This window comes from Mesoplodon bidens (assembly GCF_964165515.1).
Source record: "Mesoplodon bidens genome assembly, chromosome: 19".
In the NCBI taxonomy this organism is placed as follows: domain Eukaryota; kingdom Metazoa; phylum Chordata; class Mammalia; order Artiodactyla; family Ziphiidae; genus Mesoplodon; species Mesoplodon bidens.
In genome coordinates, this window is record NC_138179.1 from 40,148,730 (window position 1) to 40,164,924 (window position 16,195).

At 56.8% G+C, this 16,195-nt stretch overlaps 1 protein-coding gene across 2 annotated transcripts in view; it reads left to right on the forward strand.

Annotated features, from left to right (window-relative positions):
• Nucleotides 1-240: 240 nt before the first annotated feature.
• Nucleotides 241-16,195, forward strand: part of MGAT5B (alpha-1,6-mannosylglycoprotein 6-beta-N-acetylglucosaminyltransferase B) — a gene marked incomplete at its 5' end in the record, with an annotated part of 69,031 nt that continues 53,076 nt past the window's right edge. For both annotated transcript variants that reach the window (XM_081217953.1, XM_081217954.1), the window contains 3 exons: nucleotides 241-308; nucleotides 4,135-4,247; nucleotides 13,655-13,802. In XM_081217953.1, the coding sequence (XP_081074079.1) occupies nucleotides 241-308; nucleotides 4,135-4,247; nucleotides 13,655-13,802 (329 nt within the window). The remainder of the gene's footprint in view (nucleotides 309-4,134; nucleotides 4,248-13,654; nucleotides 13,803-16,195) is intronic.

A 16,195-nucleotide genomic window follows, 5' to 3' on the forward strand; every position in this document is an offset into this window, starting at 1 on the left:
CCGGGCGCCCTCGCCGCCCTCCGGCAGCCGCGCCGCGCTCCCCTTCCCCTGCCCGCCGAGGCCGCGCCGACCCCGCGGGCCGCGGCCCGGGCAGCGAAGCCGCCGAGCCCCCGCGTCCCCCGCGTCGCTCGGACCCGGCTTCGGCCCGCAGCGGGTTCGTGGCCCGGACGTGGTAGGAGCAGGGCCAGGGACGGTGCGTCCGGCCTCGCCCGCGGCTCTTCGCCCAGACAAGTTTGAACAATGATCACAGTCAACCCCGATGGGAAGATAATGGTCAGAAGATGCCTGGTCACCCTGAGACCCTTTCGGTAAAGTTGTTTCCCGGTTGGCGTGGGGAGGTCTTTTTCTCCAAGGGGTCGTGGGTTGGGGTGGGCGAGGTCAGCCCCTGCGAGAGTGTCTGTCCCAAGGCTGCCTGTCCCGTTAGTAGAGGGGGCGGTTTGTGCTTCAGCCCTTGGTGGTGGCTAGTGGGGCTGGGAAAGGGATGGAGCTGGGGTTCCGGTTCGGGTGGGGAGGGAGGGTGTGTAACTCTGGGACGGGTACCGAGTTTGGTCTAGGTTGGAGAGGACTCGGGGTGTGAAGGTGGGAATGGGGGTAGAAGTCACCGATGTTGTGGTACTGGGCCCTGGAAGTCGCCCCAGCCAGGGTGCCCCTTCCCTGCCCCTCCGGTCCTTCCCCACCTCGCGGACGGCCCAACCCCCGCGGCAAAGTTAGCGCTCTGGGCGGGGCCGTATCCCAACCTGGCGGGCCAGCGGAGCCCTGAGTCGGCCCGCTCACCCCCTCAGCCTGTCCCACCCCCTCTGACCCCGCCTTCTGCGCGCACTCCTCTCCGCGGGGTGCGGGCCTCTGTCCAACGGGAGGATCCCCGAGATTGCAGCAAGGACCCCCTCTGATGGGAATTCGATCCCCGATCGCGGGCCTTGGAGAGGCTGGGGCAGGGGCGGCGTTGTGGGGCGGAAGGGCGACGAGAGCTTGGAGGCGGGATGGAAGCGGAGACCGTCCCCCCCCCCCAACCTCGGCGGTCAAGGCCAGGCAGGGCTACGGCCGTCGGGGTCTGCCTGGGTTCTGCTAGTCCCACCCCAGGGGCTCCCAGAGCCCGGCGGTTCCGGGGCAGCTCCCGCTCCTCCCAAGCGCCATCGGAGCCGGGCCTGCAGCCGGGGCTGGGGAGGGGCTCTAAGCGATGGGTGCCCAGCGGAGTCAGGATGCCACCTCGCCCAGGGGCTGAGCGGCGGAGGGCGCCGAGGGGGCGGCGGGGCCCGGGGCGGGGGGCGGGGGTGGGCCGCACTCCGGATGCGGCCACAGGTGGGGTCCGGGCGCGCGAGGGAGCCCGCGAAGGCAGGAGCTGTACGGGCAGAGGTGCTCGAAGTTTGGGGGGCGGGAGGGGCCAGATCTGAGGCCCTCCCCTCCAGACCTGAGGCGGAGACCCGGCCCCTCCCATGCCCCCCGCTGGTTTTCCTTCTAATGGAAAGACCGTGGCTCACGTGGCTCCCGCCCCGCCATTGCCTCCAGCTATTGGATCCTCCGGCGTAGGGTGCAGAGTTGAGGAGACAACCTTTAAGGACGGCAGGGGTCAAGCTGGACCACCAATGTCCAGAGGATTCGGGACGACCGTAGAGCTAGGGGTCCCCAGAATAGAGCCTTGGTCAGGTGATTGGGGGTGACAGGAGCCCCCACGCCCTAAAGTTCCCATGGGAAGCAGGTGGGAAGCTAGCATCTCTGGAAAGGGCCTTGTTCCTCCGGGGAAATCCTCAAATCCCTAGCCATCCCAGACCGTCCTCAGCCCTGTCTCTCCCACCCAGTGTTGGCCCCTCCCTCCAGGCCGTGGGAAGCCCAGCCTCTGACCCCAGCTTGGCTGGACCTTTCCCGGCACAATTGGAGGTAGCGGCTGGGGCCAGCACCGTGGACAGCGCCAGCTCCCTAGCGCTCCTTCCCTTTGGGTCCTGCCCCTGTGGCTCTTTCAGGCTCTTTTCTGAAAGCAGGATACAGAGGTGGGGTTGCATAGGTTCCCCTCCCGACCCCCAGGTTATGTAACTTCCTCTCAGGGTATCCCTAGGCTTCCCAGAGACCCACAGCCACCAGTGAAGTCTTCAAGTCCCCTTCCGATGCGGGGTGGGGGTGGGGTTTACGACCTCCAACCATATCAGCCCTACTTGTTTGTTAATCCTCAAGGGCAGCTGGGAGCCCTATTCCCAATGGTTTTCGCAGAGCCTCTGGCAGGGTCCTTATTCTATAATTGCTTCTGGAATGTTGCTTGAATGGATACATGGGTGGACGAAACCATTTTAACTTGAATCTACTGTAAATGGCCCCAGGATTGGCTCTGGCAGAGAGTGATGCAGATGAGGTGTTTTGGGGCTTCAGGTTCTGGGTTAAAGGCCTAGACACCTTTCTCACAGCAGGTTTTTGGACCCTGGCAGCTCAGGTCCCCAGCTCTAAATACAAGTACCCCATAGCTGGGGAAGGGGAGAGGGAGTGGGGGACGAGAAACTTGGAGAGACCCATCCTTGTCCTTAGGCTGAGGGGACAAGCTGCTGATTTCCCCCAGGATCTTCCTGGATGTGTGACCACCCTCCCCCTACACTGTCCTTCTGGTTGCTAGCCTGAGACCAGCCTGACTTCATCTTGGGGATCCCAGGGCTAGAGTCCCACCCCCAGGCTTGGTAGAATTTAGTGAGGGGTCCCTGGGAGGTGAAGGAGCAGTGTTCCTTGTGCCATCTCTTGGGGGAAGCTCCCAGTGCCATCTCTGCTTTTGGGTTCTGCCCCCCTCTCTGATTCAATCTCTAACAGCTTCCTTTAAATATGGGTTGGGAATTTTGTTGTGCTTTTATTTTCTTCTACAATTATGTGTTTTCTTTAATGAATCAAATTTTAATTAAATACTGCTCTGCCAGTTTCAAATAATGAAGATTAAAATGCATAAACAAGTCTTGCATAGAGATACAAACAAATGTGGGGTTTGAGGATGGAGGTGGAGGTGGGAAGGCTGGAGGTCTCTGGCATGATTTGGGGGGCCCCCCCATGGTGAGCCTGGCTCCACCAGAGATGGGGTTCCTCACCCTGACCTGGGGGGGCTCCCCTTTCAGCTCTGCCAGTTCATCAAGTCCTCGGGTAGATTCAAAATCCCAGAACAGCCTCCACCTCTGCTTCCCTAAGGCTGTGCTGGGCCAGAATCTAGTATGGAAGCAGCAGGAGCCTGGGGCCAGACTTGAGGGTGGGTTCCCTGCTGTCCCTCTGGGGATACCTTAGTTCTTGGCACTTGGGATGTAATCAAAAACTATGTGTTGAAGTATAGACAGTCGTGTTTTGGCCAACTCCCCTGACCACTGTGATGGCACACGCTTGTATGACACCCCGTGCACAGGTGTTGGCTTACTCTGAGCCGTGGTGTAATCTACCGTGTGCCTGGCTGGTGAAGATGTGGATAAGGGGAGTCTGGACACAGAAGGCAACCACAGGACCCTGCCCTTCTAGATCTTACCATCTGGTAGTGATGGCAGCCCTTCCCCACCCCCCGCCCTGAACATGACAAGGATGTGTTCAAGCTGGTTGCTGCAGCAAGGCCTGTGTACACAAGTGCTGATCACGGCCCAGGTGATTGATGGGCTCCAGGTGGGTTTTGTCTGGACCAATTACTTGCCCTCTGGCTGGCATCAGGTCCTGCTGTGTCCATCTATACCAGTTGTTCTCAAACTTGAGCGTGTATCAGGGTTACCTGGAGAGCTTGTTAAAATGCATTGCTTATCCCACCCCCAGAGTGTGTGATTCCGTAAGCCTGGGACTAGGGCCCAAGAATGAGCATTTCTGATATGTCCAAGGTGATGCTGATGCTGCTGGTCTGGGGACCACACATTGAGGACCTCTGCTGTCAATGAGCCAGCTTCCGTCTGGAGGCTAGAACTTGCCCAAACATACCTTAAGGATGCCTCACCGTCCTGCATGGTTTTGCGTGTGGCCACTTCCTTGTAGTCCAGCTCTCTTTATCCTGTGTGATGGGAGACCTACTGGTCTGGGAGCTCAACCCCCTGGTCTTTTATTCCTCCATCCATCCATCCCTTCCTCATTCATTCCTAGGGAGCCCTTACAGGATAGGGGTGCATGTGCTGACCTAACCCTGACCTGCCCTATTGCTCTCCACAGGCTTTTTGTCCTGGGCATTGGCTTCTTCTCACTCTGCTTCCTGATGACGTCTCTGGGAGGCCAGTTCTCAGCCCGGCGCCCGGGGGACTCCCCCTTCACTGTCCGCACAGAAGGTATGTTGATGGGGAAAAGGGGAGTCAGAAAGGGGTGCAGGGGTTTGGGGGTCAGAGGAGAGGGAAGCCTTTGAACCTAACCCTGCAAGAGGCTTTCTGGGGCTCTGTCTTGGGCATCTGGCCACCTCGTTGGTGGATGTGTGAATGGTGGGGGCCTTGCACACTGCTTTGGCTCTTGTCCTGGCTGTGGTAATCAGGCTTCCTCTGGTCTAGCCTCTCAGGCCAGGAGGGGCCTTTGAGCCAGGGTCTCCCAGGCATCAGAAGAGGCTGCCTGTGTTGCTTCCCTAGTGGGGTGGTTTGAGGTTTCTGGATATGACACCTGTCTCTCTGAGATACACATATTCCGTACCTTCGGCCCAGGCACAGGGGAGAGGGCAGGACTGCCGTGGGCTCACGTGTCTTATCTCCGAGCTCTCTGGTCCTTCATTCTTGCCCACATGATGCTTACAAGGCAGTGGAATGGAGGTTCAGAGCATGGGCTGTGGGGACCACATGGACCTGGTTTGTACCCTGGTTCATCATTTACTGGCTCTGTGCCATTGGCCACATCACTTAACTTGCCTTCAGAGAAGGAAAGCAGTGACCGTTTTCAGGGGTTGGATTAAATGGGCTCACATGGCATGGGGGTGTGATGGGGTGGTGGCATGGGAGACCTCCTCCTGATGGGGGGGGTCCCGCTCTCCCCTCATCCTACTCAAGGAAGAACGGAGAACAGTTCAGAACTGCTCAGTGTGTCATGGGGGCTCTCCCAGTAACCGTGGGAAGGAGACACATAGTGGGGAGACGGGCAAAGGGGGTTTCTGGAACTGTTCAGGGGGCTGCTTTGTGGGCTTTCCCCTGCCCCTCTGGGAGAGTCTCCGTTTGAAGTCCACCTTCTCAACCCCCCAGGCGTCATCCAGCTCCCCTCTTCCCAGCAACGGATAAACCCTCCAGTAGGATGGGTTGTGATCTAGGGTCGGTGCCCCAAGGGGCACTTACTCTGCCATCTGGTGTCTCCTTAGATTCATGCCTTTGGTTTAACACGCACTTCTTTAAATTTGCAACAGCTTCCAGCAGGAATTTCACATGTATTAGACATTCTAGCCTGAGTGTAAACGAATCTATCCCCTCTCTGACTCACAGAGATCCCTCGGCCTCTCGAAGCCTCCGTTTTCTCCTCTGGTAAACGGGGCTAACAATACCCTCTTCCCCAGGATTGTCATGAGGGGTGCGAAGATAACATATATGAAGGGTCTCAAGCAGCTTCTGGCAAATACTGTGAGCTCTGTAAACATTTACTGGATGTGGTGAGTCTGAGACGGGGGCATTGCCGGAAAGAATGTTTAGGGAAAAGAGGACCAAGGAGATACCGGGGTCTCTACGTGGGAGACTCCTGAGGATGGGGTGGGGGGCTGTGAAGGTGCACTTGAGGGGTAGCTTAGGGAGGTGTGGAGGGAGGTGGAGAGTGGGGGAAGGGGTATAGGGAGCAATGCTCAGACTACCTGGGTGCCATCCCTAGCAAGGGGGCGTGTCTGTCTGGGTGGGCTACTGCAGGGGGCTTGGGCAAGCTGACCTTCAGCAAGGTCAGGGCCCCAGGAGGTGGGAATCAGGGACTGGGGGAGGAGGGATGTATGACTGGGCTCTGGTTCTTCTGTTTATCTGCCTGGGGTGGGGGGATGGGAGCCCTATCCTGGCAGGGGGTGGACCCAGTGCCCAGAGGACTGGGGGCTTGTGGGCATCCTGCCATGCTCTGCACTGTGCAGTTTTGCCTGGCAGAGGGAGAAACGGTCCAACTCCAATCTAGATGTTGTGTCTAAGGGGTGGGCAGAGCCATAGAGGGCAGAGGACTTGCCCAGGGTCATGCAGTTAGACTAGTGGCGTGTGTGTGTGTGTGTGTGTGTGCATGCGCGCGCGTACACGTGGTTAAGCTTCCTATCGGAGTATAGTATCCAGAAACTGAACCCATCCATGCACCAGCAACCTGGATCAAGAAACAGAGCGTGATCCATCCCCAGAAGTGCCCTCAGGCCTCCTTCCACTCACTACTTCCCCAAGGACTCCAGGCCCCTGACTTCTAATAGCACAGAGGAATGTTGCCTGGTTCTCTGACTTTATGAGAATGGAATCATATGGCAGCCGTTCCATTGCGTGCCCCCCTTTCTCTCGGTAGTACATTTGGGAGATTCATCCGTCTCGTGGTGTGTGGTTGCAGACGTTTGTTTTCACTGCTGCACAGCGTCCATTGTGTAGATATGTCACAATATATTTATCCACTCTACCCCTGGGCGGACATTGGGCTATTTCCAATTTGGGGTGTTTGTGAATTGTGCTGCTGTGAACATTCCAGCACATGTCTGTGGTGGACACATATGGGCATCTCTGTTGGGGGCACCTGGGGGTGGAGTTGCCTGGTCTCCTGTGTGTTGTGACATTAGTTCTCAGACCAAGTGTTTTCAAGTCTTTTCACACCTCCCAGGCCCCTGTGCTGGAAGCTTCGTGCCTGGAATATGGAAGTAAAGGCCAGGAGGAGGAGCTAGACAAGGAGGGAGCCCTCTGAGAACCCCTGGGAACTGACCCCAATTCGGTTCACATCCCAGGTCCCATTGTCCCCTCAATTTTTTTTATTTTTTATTTTTTTGCGGTACGCGGGCCTCTCACTGCTGTGGCCTCTCCCGTTGCGGAGCACAGGCTCCGGACGCGCAGGCTCAGCGGCCATGGCTCACGGGCCCAGCCGCTCGCTCCGCGGCATGTGGGATCTTCCCGGACCGGGGCACGAACCCGTGTCCCCTGCATCGGCAGGCGGACTCTCAACCACTGTGCCACCAGGGAAGCCCACCTGAATTTTTTTCATGCCCTTGGATTAAGTTGATTTGCTTGGACAGACCCAAAGCAGAGACTTGGAAAAGCCCTAAGTTGACTTTGTGGATTTAGAATCCTGATCCTGTCAGAGATGACCCCTCAAATGAGAACCCTACCCGGACCTGGGGTGGCCCTGCAGACAACCTAGGGGGTGCCAGCATTTCTACCTAGGAGCCGCCCAGGGAAGGTGGGGTTGGAAGTGGGGGGCGGTTGTGCAGGGGTCTGGGGAGCGATACTGGAGGTCACAGTGGGGGTTGGATGTTGGATAATGTTTATTCTGGGGGTCTGTGAAGCCCCAAGGAAGAACCAGGAGAAGGAAACCCACTAAGGGTTAGAAAAAAGATGTAGAAAGAAAAATCCTCCATTGGTCAATAAAACTGTCTGAGCACAAATAGGGAAATAACCTCTCCTCTCCCTTGCCTGTCAAGCCTGTGAGGACGTGGAGGACATGGCGGGGTGGGGGGGGCGGAGGGGCAGGGTGAAGGGTTTTCTCTAAAAAGCGGAGAGCCTGCCACAGCCTCTTACGGACTGTGGTCTCCCTGGGGAGGCTCTGATTTGCCCCGTGGGGCCAGTTCCTATTTTGTGATAAAGTTCTCTAGTTTGGGGATAAAAAAGTGACAGACATCTCATTCTATATTCTACACACTCATCTTAAGATTCAGGGGAGCAATAGGCCGAGCAGAGAATCATAACTGGAAGGAGGGCTATAGCCTAATTCCCTCGTGCTGCAGTTGGGCCCAGCTTGGGCCTTGGGGGAGGATTTTGTTTTTTATGTGCTCCCTCTGCAGTCCTCCCTCCCCACCCCCGTCCCTCCTCCTTGCCTCCTGCCTCTGCTTTCCTGCTCTTGTCTTAAGAGGAACTTGCTTCACTCCTAATGAGAGGGGACTTGAACTTATGTCTGAGGCCTCTCTCCTGGGGTCGCCGCAGATCCCCCAGAACCTGTGTGGGTGTTCCTGGCTCTCTGTCTTGTCTTGAAGTAGAGGTCAGAGGCAGTCTCCAGGGAGAGGGCTGCAGGCCACAGGTCCTTGCTTCAGCTGCTTGTGTCCGCCCTGAGGTTCCCCTGTGGACTGGCCCTGCCAGGCGTCCCGGACCCTGGCCAGCCTTGGAACCTGGGGCATATCAGAGACGTAGTTCCTTGCTCTGTGGTTGGCTCTGGCCCTGGATCTCGGTGCTAAGGGGGCTTTTCTTCTCAGAGGCTGGCAGTGGATGGGTGAGCCAGGGCCTGCCCTTGTCTCCCACGCTGCCCAGAGCTCCCGTGGCCTCAGCTGGTTTCCGCGCTGGCCGTGTGCAGAGACAAGTGTGCACACTCCTCCAGCTGTGCAAACACCAAGTCACAGCCCCCTCTCAAGTGCCTGGGAGGTCTCTTCTGTCTGGCAAGGTGGGGGCTCCTTCAGTTTCCAGGAACCAGTGGGAATGGGTGGCGGGTGGGGGCAAGAAAGGGGACAAGGGCAGAGAGGAGAGAGAAACAGCACGTCTGGGGAGGGGATGGGGCCTCGGTGGGTGATACAGCACCCCTGTCGATATATGTGAGGACCATTTGTATCTCTCAGCATCCCAGCTTTCCTTATTTATATGGAAGTATGGAGGGAACCTGTGTGACTTCTGAGATGTGTCACTGGGGCCTCACATTAAATACATTTCAGTTTAGCTGCCGCTGAGAGCCGTGAGGTGACTCAGGGCAAGCACGTCGGGAGCCTGCTCTGCTGACAGTCAGTCCTGGCCGGCGGTGGTGGCATCCAGGGAGCACGTCATGCGGCCGAGCGGCTGGACTGGCTGTGTGTGGCCTGCTTCCCTCCCGGGACCCACCCCCTGCCTCGTCCAGGGCAGAAAATGTGCCTAGTGTCCTGGAGCTCCTCAGGAAGTGATGGGGCCGGGGGGTTGGTGGGGGGCTGTCTCCTGAGGTCTCAGGAGCTCCTGGAGTCCTGCGCCATCTGCACACAATGGGAGTGGCCCCCGAACCCCAGGTGCTGGGAGGGTATCTTGTGGTCTTCGTCCAATCTGATGGAGGTGGCCTTACAGACCCATCTGAGATCTGTCTCCTTAGCCCCAGTCTATAAGCCCTCTGGTCTTCTGGGGTCCCTCTTTCTGTTGACTTTTTTTTTTTTTTTTCCTTTTTGGCCGCACCATGTGGCATGCGGGACCTTAATTCCCCCACCAGAGATCAAACCCGTGCCCCCTGCAGTGGAAGCTCGGAGTCCTAAGCACTGGACTGCCAGGGAATTCCCTCTGTTGACATTCTTAAAGAATTGGCTTCATCCCTTGTATGAAGGGCAATCCAGAACCCCCAGATATCTCCGAATACTCTAGGGGGCTTATGTTTCCCTGGTCACCTCTTGCTCTGATGCCCTGCTTCTACCGAATTATCCTACTGGATGTCTCCCCTCCTGCCTCCTCTGTGTCCCCTACACTGACCTAGTGGGAAGGACACCGCTTCCTCCCTAAACCCTCCACAGGGGTGGGGGCTCGGACCACTGCTCAGCACAGCAAACAGATAACAATTCTCTCTTTTATCCCTGCCTTTCACAGCCCCCCCCGCCCCCCGACACTTCCCCACGGGGGAGCTTCCCCCATCCTGCTTAGCCCCTCTGGGTCGTTGTCCTGCCCCCTGCCCATGTCCTCAGGGCTTGTCCTCTCTCCTGGTCTCCTAGGCTGGGCTGGGAAACTCCAGCCTTCCTAGCTGAATATGCAGCGTCATTTAGGTTTCTCTCTGTCTCATTGCTCTGGGCATCTAGATGATGCTCTGGCCCACCCAGGGGTTTAGCAAAACAAAACAGAGCTCTCTCCCTAGAGATTCTGATGGCTTTTTTTTTGTTTGTTTGTTTGGTTGGTTTTTTTGCGGTACGTGGGCCTCTCACTGTTGCGGCCTCTCCCGCTGCGGAGCACAGGCTCCAGACGCGCAGGCTCAGCGGCCATGGCTCACGGGCCCAGCCGCTCCGCGGCATGTGGGATCTTCCCGGACCGGGGCACGAACCCGTGTCCCCTGCATCGGCAGGCGGACTCTCAACCACTGCGCCACCAGGGAAGCCCTCTGATGGCTTTTATAGGAACACTTCTTTCCTTTTCTATTACCTTGATCTATGGGGGCAGTTAGGGGAAGAGCAGAAACAGGAGTCCCAGGCTGTAGACCATGGGACGCTGAGGCCCAGAGAAGGAAAGTGACATGCCCCTTCCCCCATCTAGTCGGGGCAGAGCAGGTCTGGAGTCAAGGCCTCTCCTGGTCACAGTGCTGCCCCCAGGCTCTGTCTTGCTCTTGGGGCCGCTGTAGCTCTAGGCCAGATCTTGCAGTTATTGGCTCCATCAGCTATTTTGAAGTTTTTGAAATGGAATGGGGGTGGGAGTGGGGGTGGGGTATGGTTGTCAGTGAGATCTTGGGAGGGGCAGGGACAGTGAGCTCAGAGGGAAAAGGAAGCTTGGGATGAGGCCAGAGAGAGAGCAGCCATGTGACAGGGCAGGTGCTAGGCCTGAGGCATTGTGGGAACGCAGCGCCACCCCAGGAGCAGTGACGTGGCTCAGCACTGCTGGAGTGCTGTGTCTCAAGTTCCAGCTGCCGCCCAGGCTCTGTGGTCCAGTTGGGCCTGAGTGCATGGCTGGGGGGCCTCTGAGGCTCTGGCCTGAGAATGTTCCCAGCCATGGCCTCACTCTCCGTTTTTCATCCCACTCCTTTGGGGAAGGGGCCACCCCAGCCTGAGCTATGAGAGATCAGGGCAACCCAGTGAGGTCGGCCAGGCTGTGCACTGCACAACTCCAGGACATCCATCAGGTGGCCCACAACATGAGCGGCTCCCCTGGGCCTGTGCAAAGTGCTGCCAGGCCAGATCATCTGATGGGCTCCTATTTTTCTAGCTGAAATGAAGGGAACTCCCCTCTTGTTTTACTCTGTGCTTCAAGCACTGGTTGAAAGCAAGGTATTGTGTTTGAATGACGGGCTTTGGGGGGTGTCCTCAGGATGAGTGTGATTTGAAAGTCAACTGTTGTCCCCAGCTCTGTGGAGTTGAAAGAGAGAAGGAGCTATTTATAACTTGCTTTTTGATTGGCTAACCGATTGAGGCCATGAGTGAGTCGGGAGGGGCCGAGTGGTGGGAGAGACCTCAGTTTTGCTTCATTTAACACTATGGTGAAATTTCCTGATCCCAACTGAAAAACCCATCCAGTTTTCTGAGGGGAAAGTGGGAAGACCATTACCTCTTTCAGCTACTCGGGTGGGAGGGGTTGGAGACAGTTTCTTTCCTTCCTTCCTTCTGATGCCCAGTTTCTCCAGTACCCAACCCCACCCTGTGTCTCTCGTCCGCTCCCTCTGCTCTCCCCACCCTTGGCCCCCACCCCCCGATTCATGCCCATCCTTTGCTTCAGAGCCAGGGATCCAGGCTCTTTGAGGAACCTGCAACTCCTCCTTGCTCTGGATTTGATGCTTGGCTGGGTCCCCCCCGCCCAGCTCCCCTTGGCCTCCCATCTGACCTCAGGTGGGCTCAGCTGGCAGAGGAACCCAGCCAGGAGGTGACTTGGTGTGAGAAAGCGGTGGCAGTCACTGGAACGGGCCTGGTGCCAGTGGATATGGGGGACAAGCAAAGCGGAAATGTCACAAGCAGCCCTGGTGACGTGCAGCCTCTCTAGGCCCCCCTCCTTGGCTCAGTCCCAAGCATGGAGCATAGGAGACTGGCCCCCTCCGGCCCCCCTCCCCACTTCTCCCCCTGTCTCTGCCTCTGGTCCTCAGTGGCCAGCCGTGGTCTCTCCTGCCCCGCTCCTGGCACCTTGACATTGGGTTGCAGACAGGGCCTGGTGTTATTGCCTTGGGTTTGGGACACTGAGGCTGAGAGCAGTATGATGACTCCCTTGGCCATATGGCCATGCAGCGGGTACTGGCAGAGGCAGATGAGAGGCCAGGTGTCCACTGTAGCCCCTCTGAGTCCGCTGGGTCCTGACCCCTTCTTTCCTGAGAAGCAGATGCTGTTGGTGCTCATGTCCTCAGCCCTCACGATTCCTGTCACATGCTGGAGACGGCTCTGCCACCCCATGGCAGGTGGAAAGTACCAGAACATGGCCATCCTTGGGAGCAGCCCTTAAGCAGTGACTGGCGGGAGGTGGTGTGCACATGCCTGGCCCCCTCACCCCCCGGGGGAGAACTCTGAGGCCGGTTCTACACCTGCTGGTTTCCCCAGGTTGATGACATGCCCTCTCTGGGCTGCCTCCTCGTCCCTGGGTCACCTCCCCACTTCCCTTCACCTCCCAAATAACGACTTGCCCTCAAACCCTTGTCTCAGGGTCTGATTCTGGAGAGCCCCACCCAAGGCACCCCCTGACACCCCCGCCCCTCTAGCAGCCTGGGGAGTCCCTGGGAGCATCTGTGTCCCCATGGATTCAGCTCATGTATTAAGAGTGACTCAGAGCTTGGCCCCTGGGGTTTGCAGGCAGCCTGGTTGGGGATTGCAGTGTCTGGAACCGAGCACCTATGGATGGTTTGGAGGGGCTGCTTAAACCCTTCACAAAATTTAATTAAAAAGGAAGGTAAGGGGGCCTCCCTGGTGGCGCAGTGGTTGAGAGTCTGCCTGCCGATGCAGGGGATACGGGTTCATGCCCCGGTCTGGGAGGATCCCATGTGCTGCGGAGCGGCTGGGCCCGTGAGCCATGGCCACTGGGCCTGAGCGTCCGGAGCCTGTGCTCCGCAACGGGAGAGGCCACAACAGTGAGAGGCCCGCATACTGAAAAAAAAAAAAAAAAAAAAAAAAGGAAGGTAAGGGCTGCTCTCCCACACTGGCACGTGCGGTGCTAATGATCAGGAGTGATTAGAAAGGAAATCGTGGAAAGTCTCGGGCTGGTTAATGGGATCTTGGTTGAAGCACCTCGTTTTCATTTAATTTTATTCTTCACAAGGTCTCCCGGCCCCTCAACCCTGGAGGTGATCTCTGGGAACCCAAAGACTGGGTTGAGAGTCGGGACAAATTCACAGTGGTGTTTCTAGGGTGGTGTCTGGGGGAGTGGATGGGGATGGGAGGTGGCTGGGGCCCCAAACCCCTTGAACACGGGCTCACAGCCTGTGCATCCGAGCCACGTGAAGAGCAAGCAGAATGCAGGGTCCTGGGCCCCATGCCCTAGAGATCTGAATTGGCAGATCTAGACAGCGAGGGCCCAGGAATCTGGACTTTAACAGCCTGGCCAGGAGATTCAGGTGCGGGTGGATGGTTGACCACACTTTTAGAAACCCTGATTTACAGGTTCTTGCTGTTAAGGGGCTTTGGGGTTCCTGTCCCACTACTGGGCCTTCCCTGTCTTCTCACAGACCTGAGATTATGTCTAAAGCCAGATTTTGCTGGCGACAAAAACTGAGGCCCAGAGAGGTTAAAAGGTCATCCCAATGTCACACAGCTGGCAGGGAGTAGGGTGGGCCCAGGCCTCTCTGGATCCCTGTCCTGCAGGGGTGGGGGGTGGGGCGGGCTCACTCTCCTGACCCCTCCCCTTCCCGAGAAGATGGGGGTGGGGCTGGGGTCTGAGCCACCCCGCCAGACACCAGGTGGTCTCAGATGGCCTCCGGGCTGCTTGGGCCGTGTCTGACTGCACCCACATTCTTCCTGCAGTGATGGGTGGGCCGGAGTCCCGCGGTGTCCTCCGCAAGATGAGTGACCTGTTGGAGCTGATGGTGAAGCGCATGGACATGCTGGCCAGACTGGAGAACAGTAGTGAGCTGCACCGGGCTGCCGGCGACAGGCACTTCCCTGTGGACAGGTGAGGGGGCCCTAGGAGGGAAAGGGGCACCCCACTGTGCGCTGGGCTGGGGATTCGGCCTCAAAATGCATTTTATACACACACACACACACACACACACACACACAATGCATAGTGTATGGTTTTTATAAATCTTCCCTAAGTGGCTTCCCATTGTACATATGTTGCCCCTGCTTTTTTCACTCACGGTGGTGATTTTGAGCTCTGTCCATGTCGATGGGCATTGTGGATATGCACTTGGTTGTGATGGCCATAGTGATCATCTGTCCTCCTCCCGTGGACCTGGGCCGTCTTTTTTTAAGTTTATTTATTAATTTTTGGCTGCATTGGGTCTTTGTTGCTATGCAGGCTTTTTCTCTAGTTGCAGCGAGCAGGGGCTACTCTGTCGTGGTGCGCGGGTTTCTAATTGCAGTGGCTTCTCTTGTCGTGGAGCACGGGCTCTAGGCGTGTGGTCTCAGTAGTTGTGGCACACGGGCTTAGTTGCTCCGCGGCATGTGGGATCTTCCTGGACCAGGCCTCGAACCCATGTCCCCTGCATTGGCAGGCAGACTCTTAACCACTGCGCCACCAGGGAAGCCCCGACATGGGCCCTCTTTGCAAGAAGAATTTCCTGGTTTATTCATTCTAAATATTCCCCCATTGAGGCCAGAATGTACAAAGTTCCCCAAGGTTTTGTGCTGCAGCCCCATGTGCCTCTGTGTAGCCCCAGGAACCCAGGTGGTGCATCTTAAGTGTCGGGTTCTCCTGAATCCCAGAGAATGAGGGGGCGTGAAGTCAGGGCCGTCCCAGCTGGGAGTCCTGGGCCCCAGACTTGGATGTGGAGGGAGGAGGCTTGGACCCCACCCATCCCAGGGAGGCACTCTGCACCTGACCTTTTAGATGTTGAGGTTCTTGATGAGACGGAATTGCTCAGTGTGTTCTAACTGCTGAAAAATTAGTTTGAAACCCATACTTTTACACAATTTGGGAAAAGCTATACCTCGGCCAGTGTGATTTGCTAAAAGTGTTCTACTGCTGAAAAATATGTTTGAAATCCACACTTTTAGACAATTTGTGGGAAAGCTATACCTCAGCCAATGTGTGTGATGTAAAAGCCAAAGTTCCAGGCATTTCTGAAGTTCGGTGTTGGGCAAAATCAAAGAAAGTGATGGTGGTGAGTCCTGGTCATTGAGGGTCCCTGGCTGGGTGGAGCCTGAAGCACAGCCCACCTCTTTGGTCTAGTCGGGGATCCTTTGCCCCATAGGCTGCCTGGGCTGGACTACTGGCCATGGGTCCCAACTCAAACAGGCCTTGCTGATTGAATGTTCTGGATGCCCAGTCAGGTCAGCCGATGTCAGCATCCCTGTCCTCATCATGGGCGCCATTTACTGAAAGCTCACCTTATTGAGTTACCTCCATGATCCTGTCAATCCCACAGCCACCTTATGGGGGGCTTTAATCCCTGCTGCATAGAGGAGGAAACTGAGGCACAGAGATGTTCATGAACCTGCTCAAAGTTGCACAGCTGCTGAGGAGCTGGGGCCAGGTCAGATGGCCCCAGAGCCCCACCTTTCTAACCAGTGTGCTCTTCATGGCCGTTCATTAAATATGGGGCTACATAGGGGTTCATTTTTATCCCTTTGCAAGACTTTTCTTATCAATTAATTCACAGCTCAGGGCAAACAAATCTTTTGTTAGACCTTTGCTCTGATTTTTTTTGTTTTGGAAAATGTAGGCACTAAAATTACAGTCCTGGAGCCTGGGATGAAATGCAGTTGTGGGTGTGAGGAGCCCACCTCAGTGCCTGGCTCCGGGTGGGAGCTCTCCACCCGCGGGAAGTCGGGGCCCCTGGTTGGGCTGTGCGGCTGTGTGCTGGGTCCCCAGTTAAATGCTCTCACCCTCCAGGGACTGAGCATCTGACAGAAGAAACTAAAGGGATCTGTCTGCTCATGAAATATGTCTTGGCACCTACTAAGCACCAGGCACTTCTCCCGGTGCTGGGGACACAGTGATGAGCCTTGTCCTTATTCCTGCAGGGAAGACAGACAGTAACTGAGAAAAAGAAAGAAATGAGATAAAGTCAGATACTGAGCCATGTTCTAAGGATGAGGCAGTGGGTGACTGGGAAAGGGGCTATTCAAACAGGGCGGTCTGGCAAGGCCCTTGGGAGTTGGTGATATTTGAGCCCAATTCTACATGATGGGAAGGAGCCAGCCACGTGAGGAGCTGGGGGGCAGAGAATTTGAGGTAGAGAGAGCAGCAAGTGCAAAGGCCCTGGGGTAGGAGCAAGCTTGGTGTGTTGCAGGAAAGGAACCAGTGTGAAGGCCAACCTGGCGGAGCGTGGTGGGTTCTGGGAGGGGTCAGCTGTGGTAAGAAGCATTGGGACACTATTCTTAGAGCTGCGGGGAGTCTCT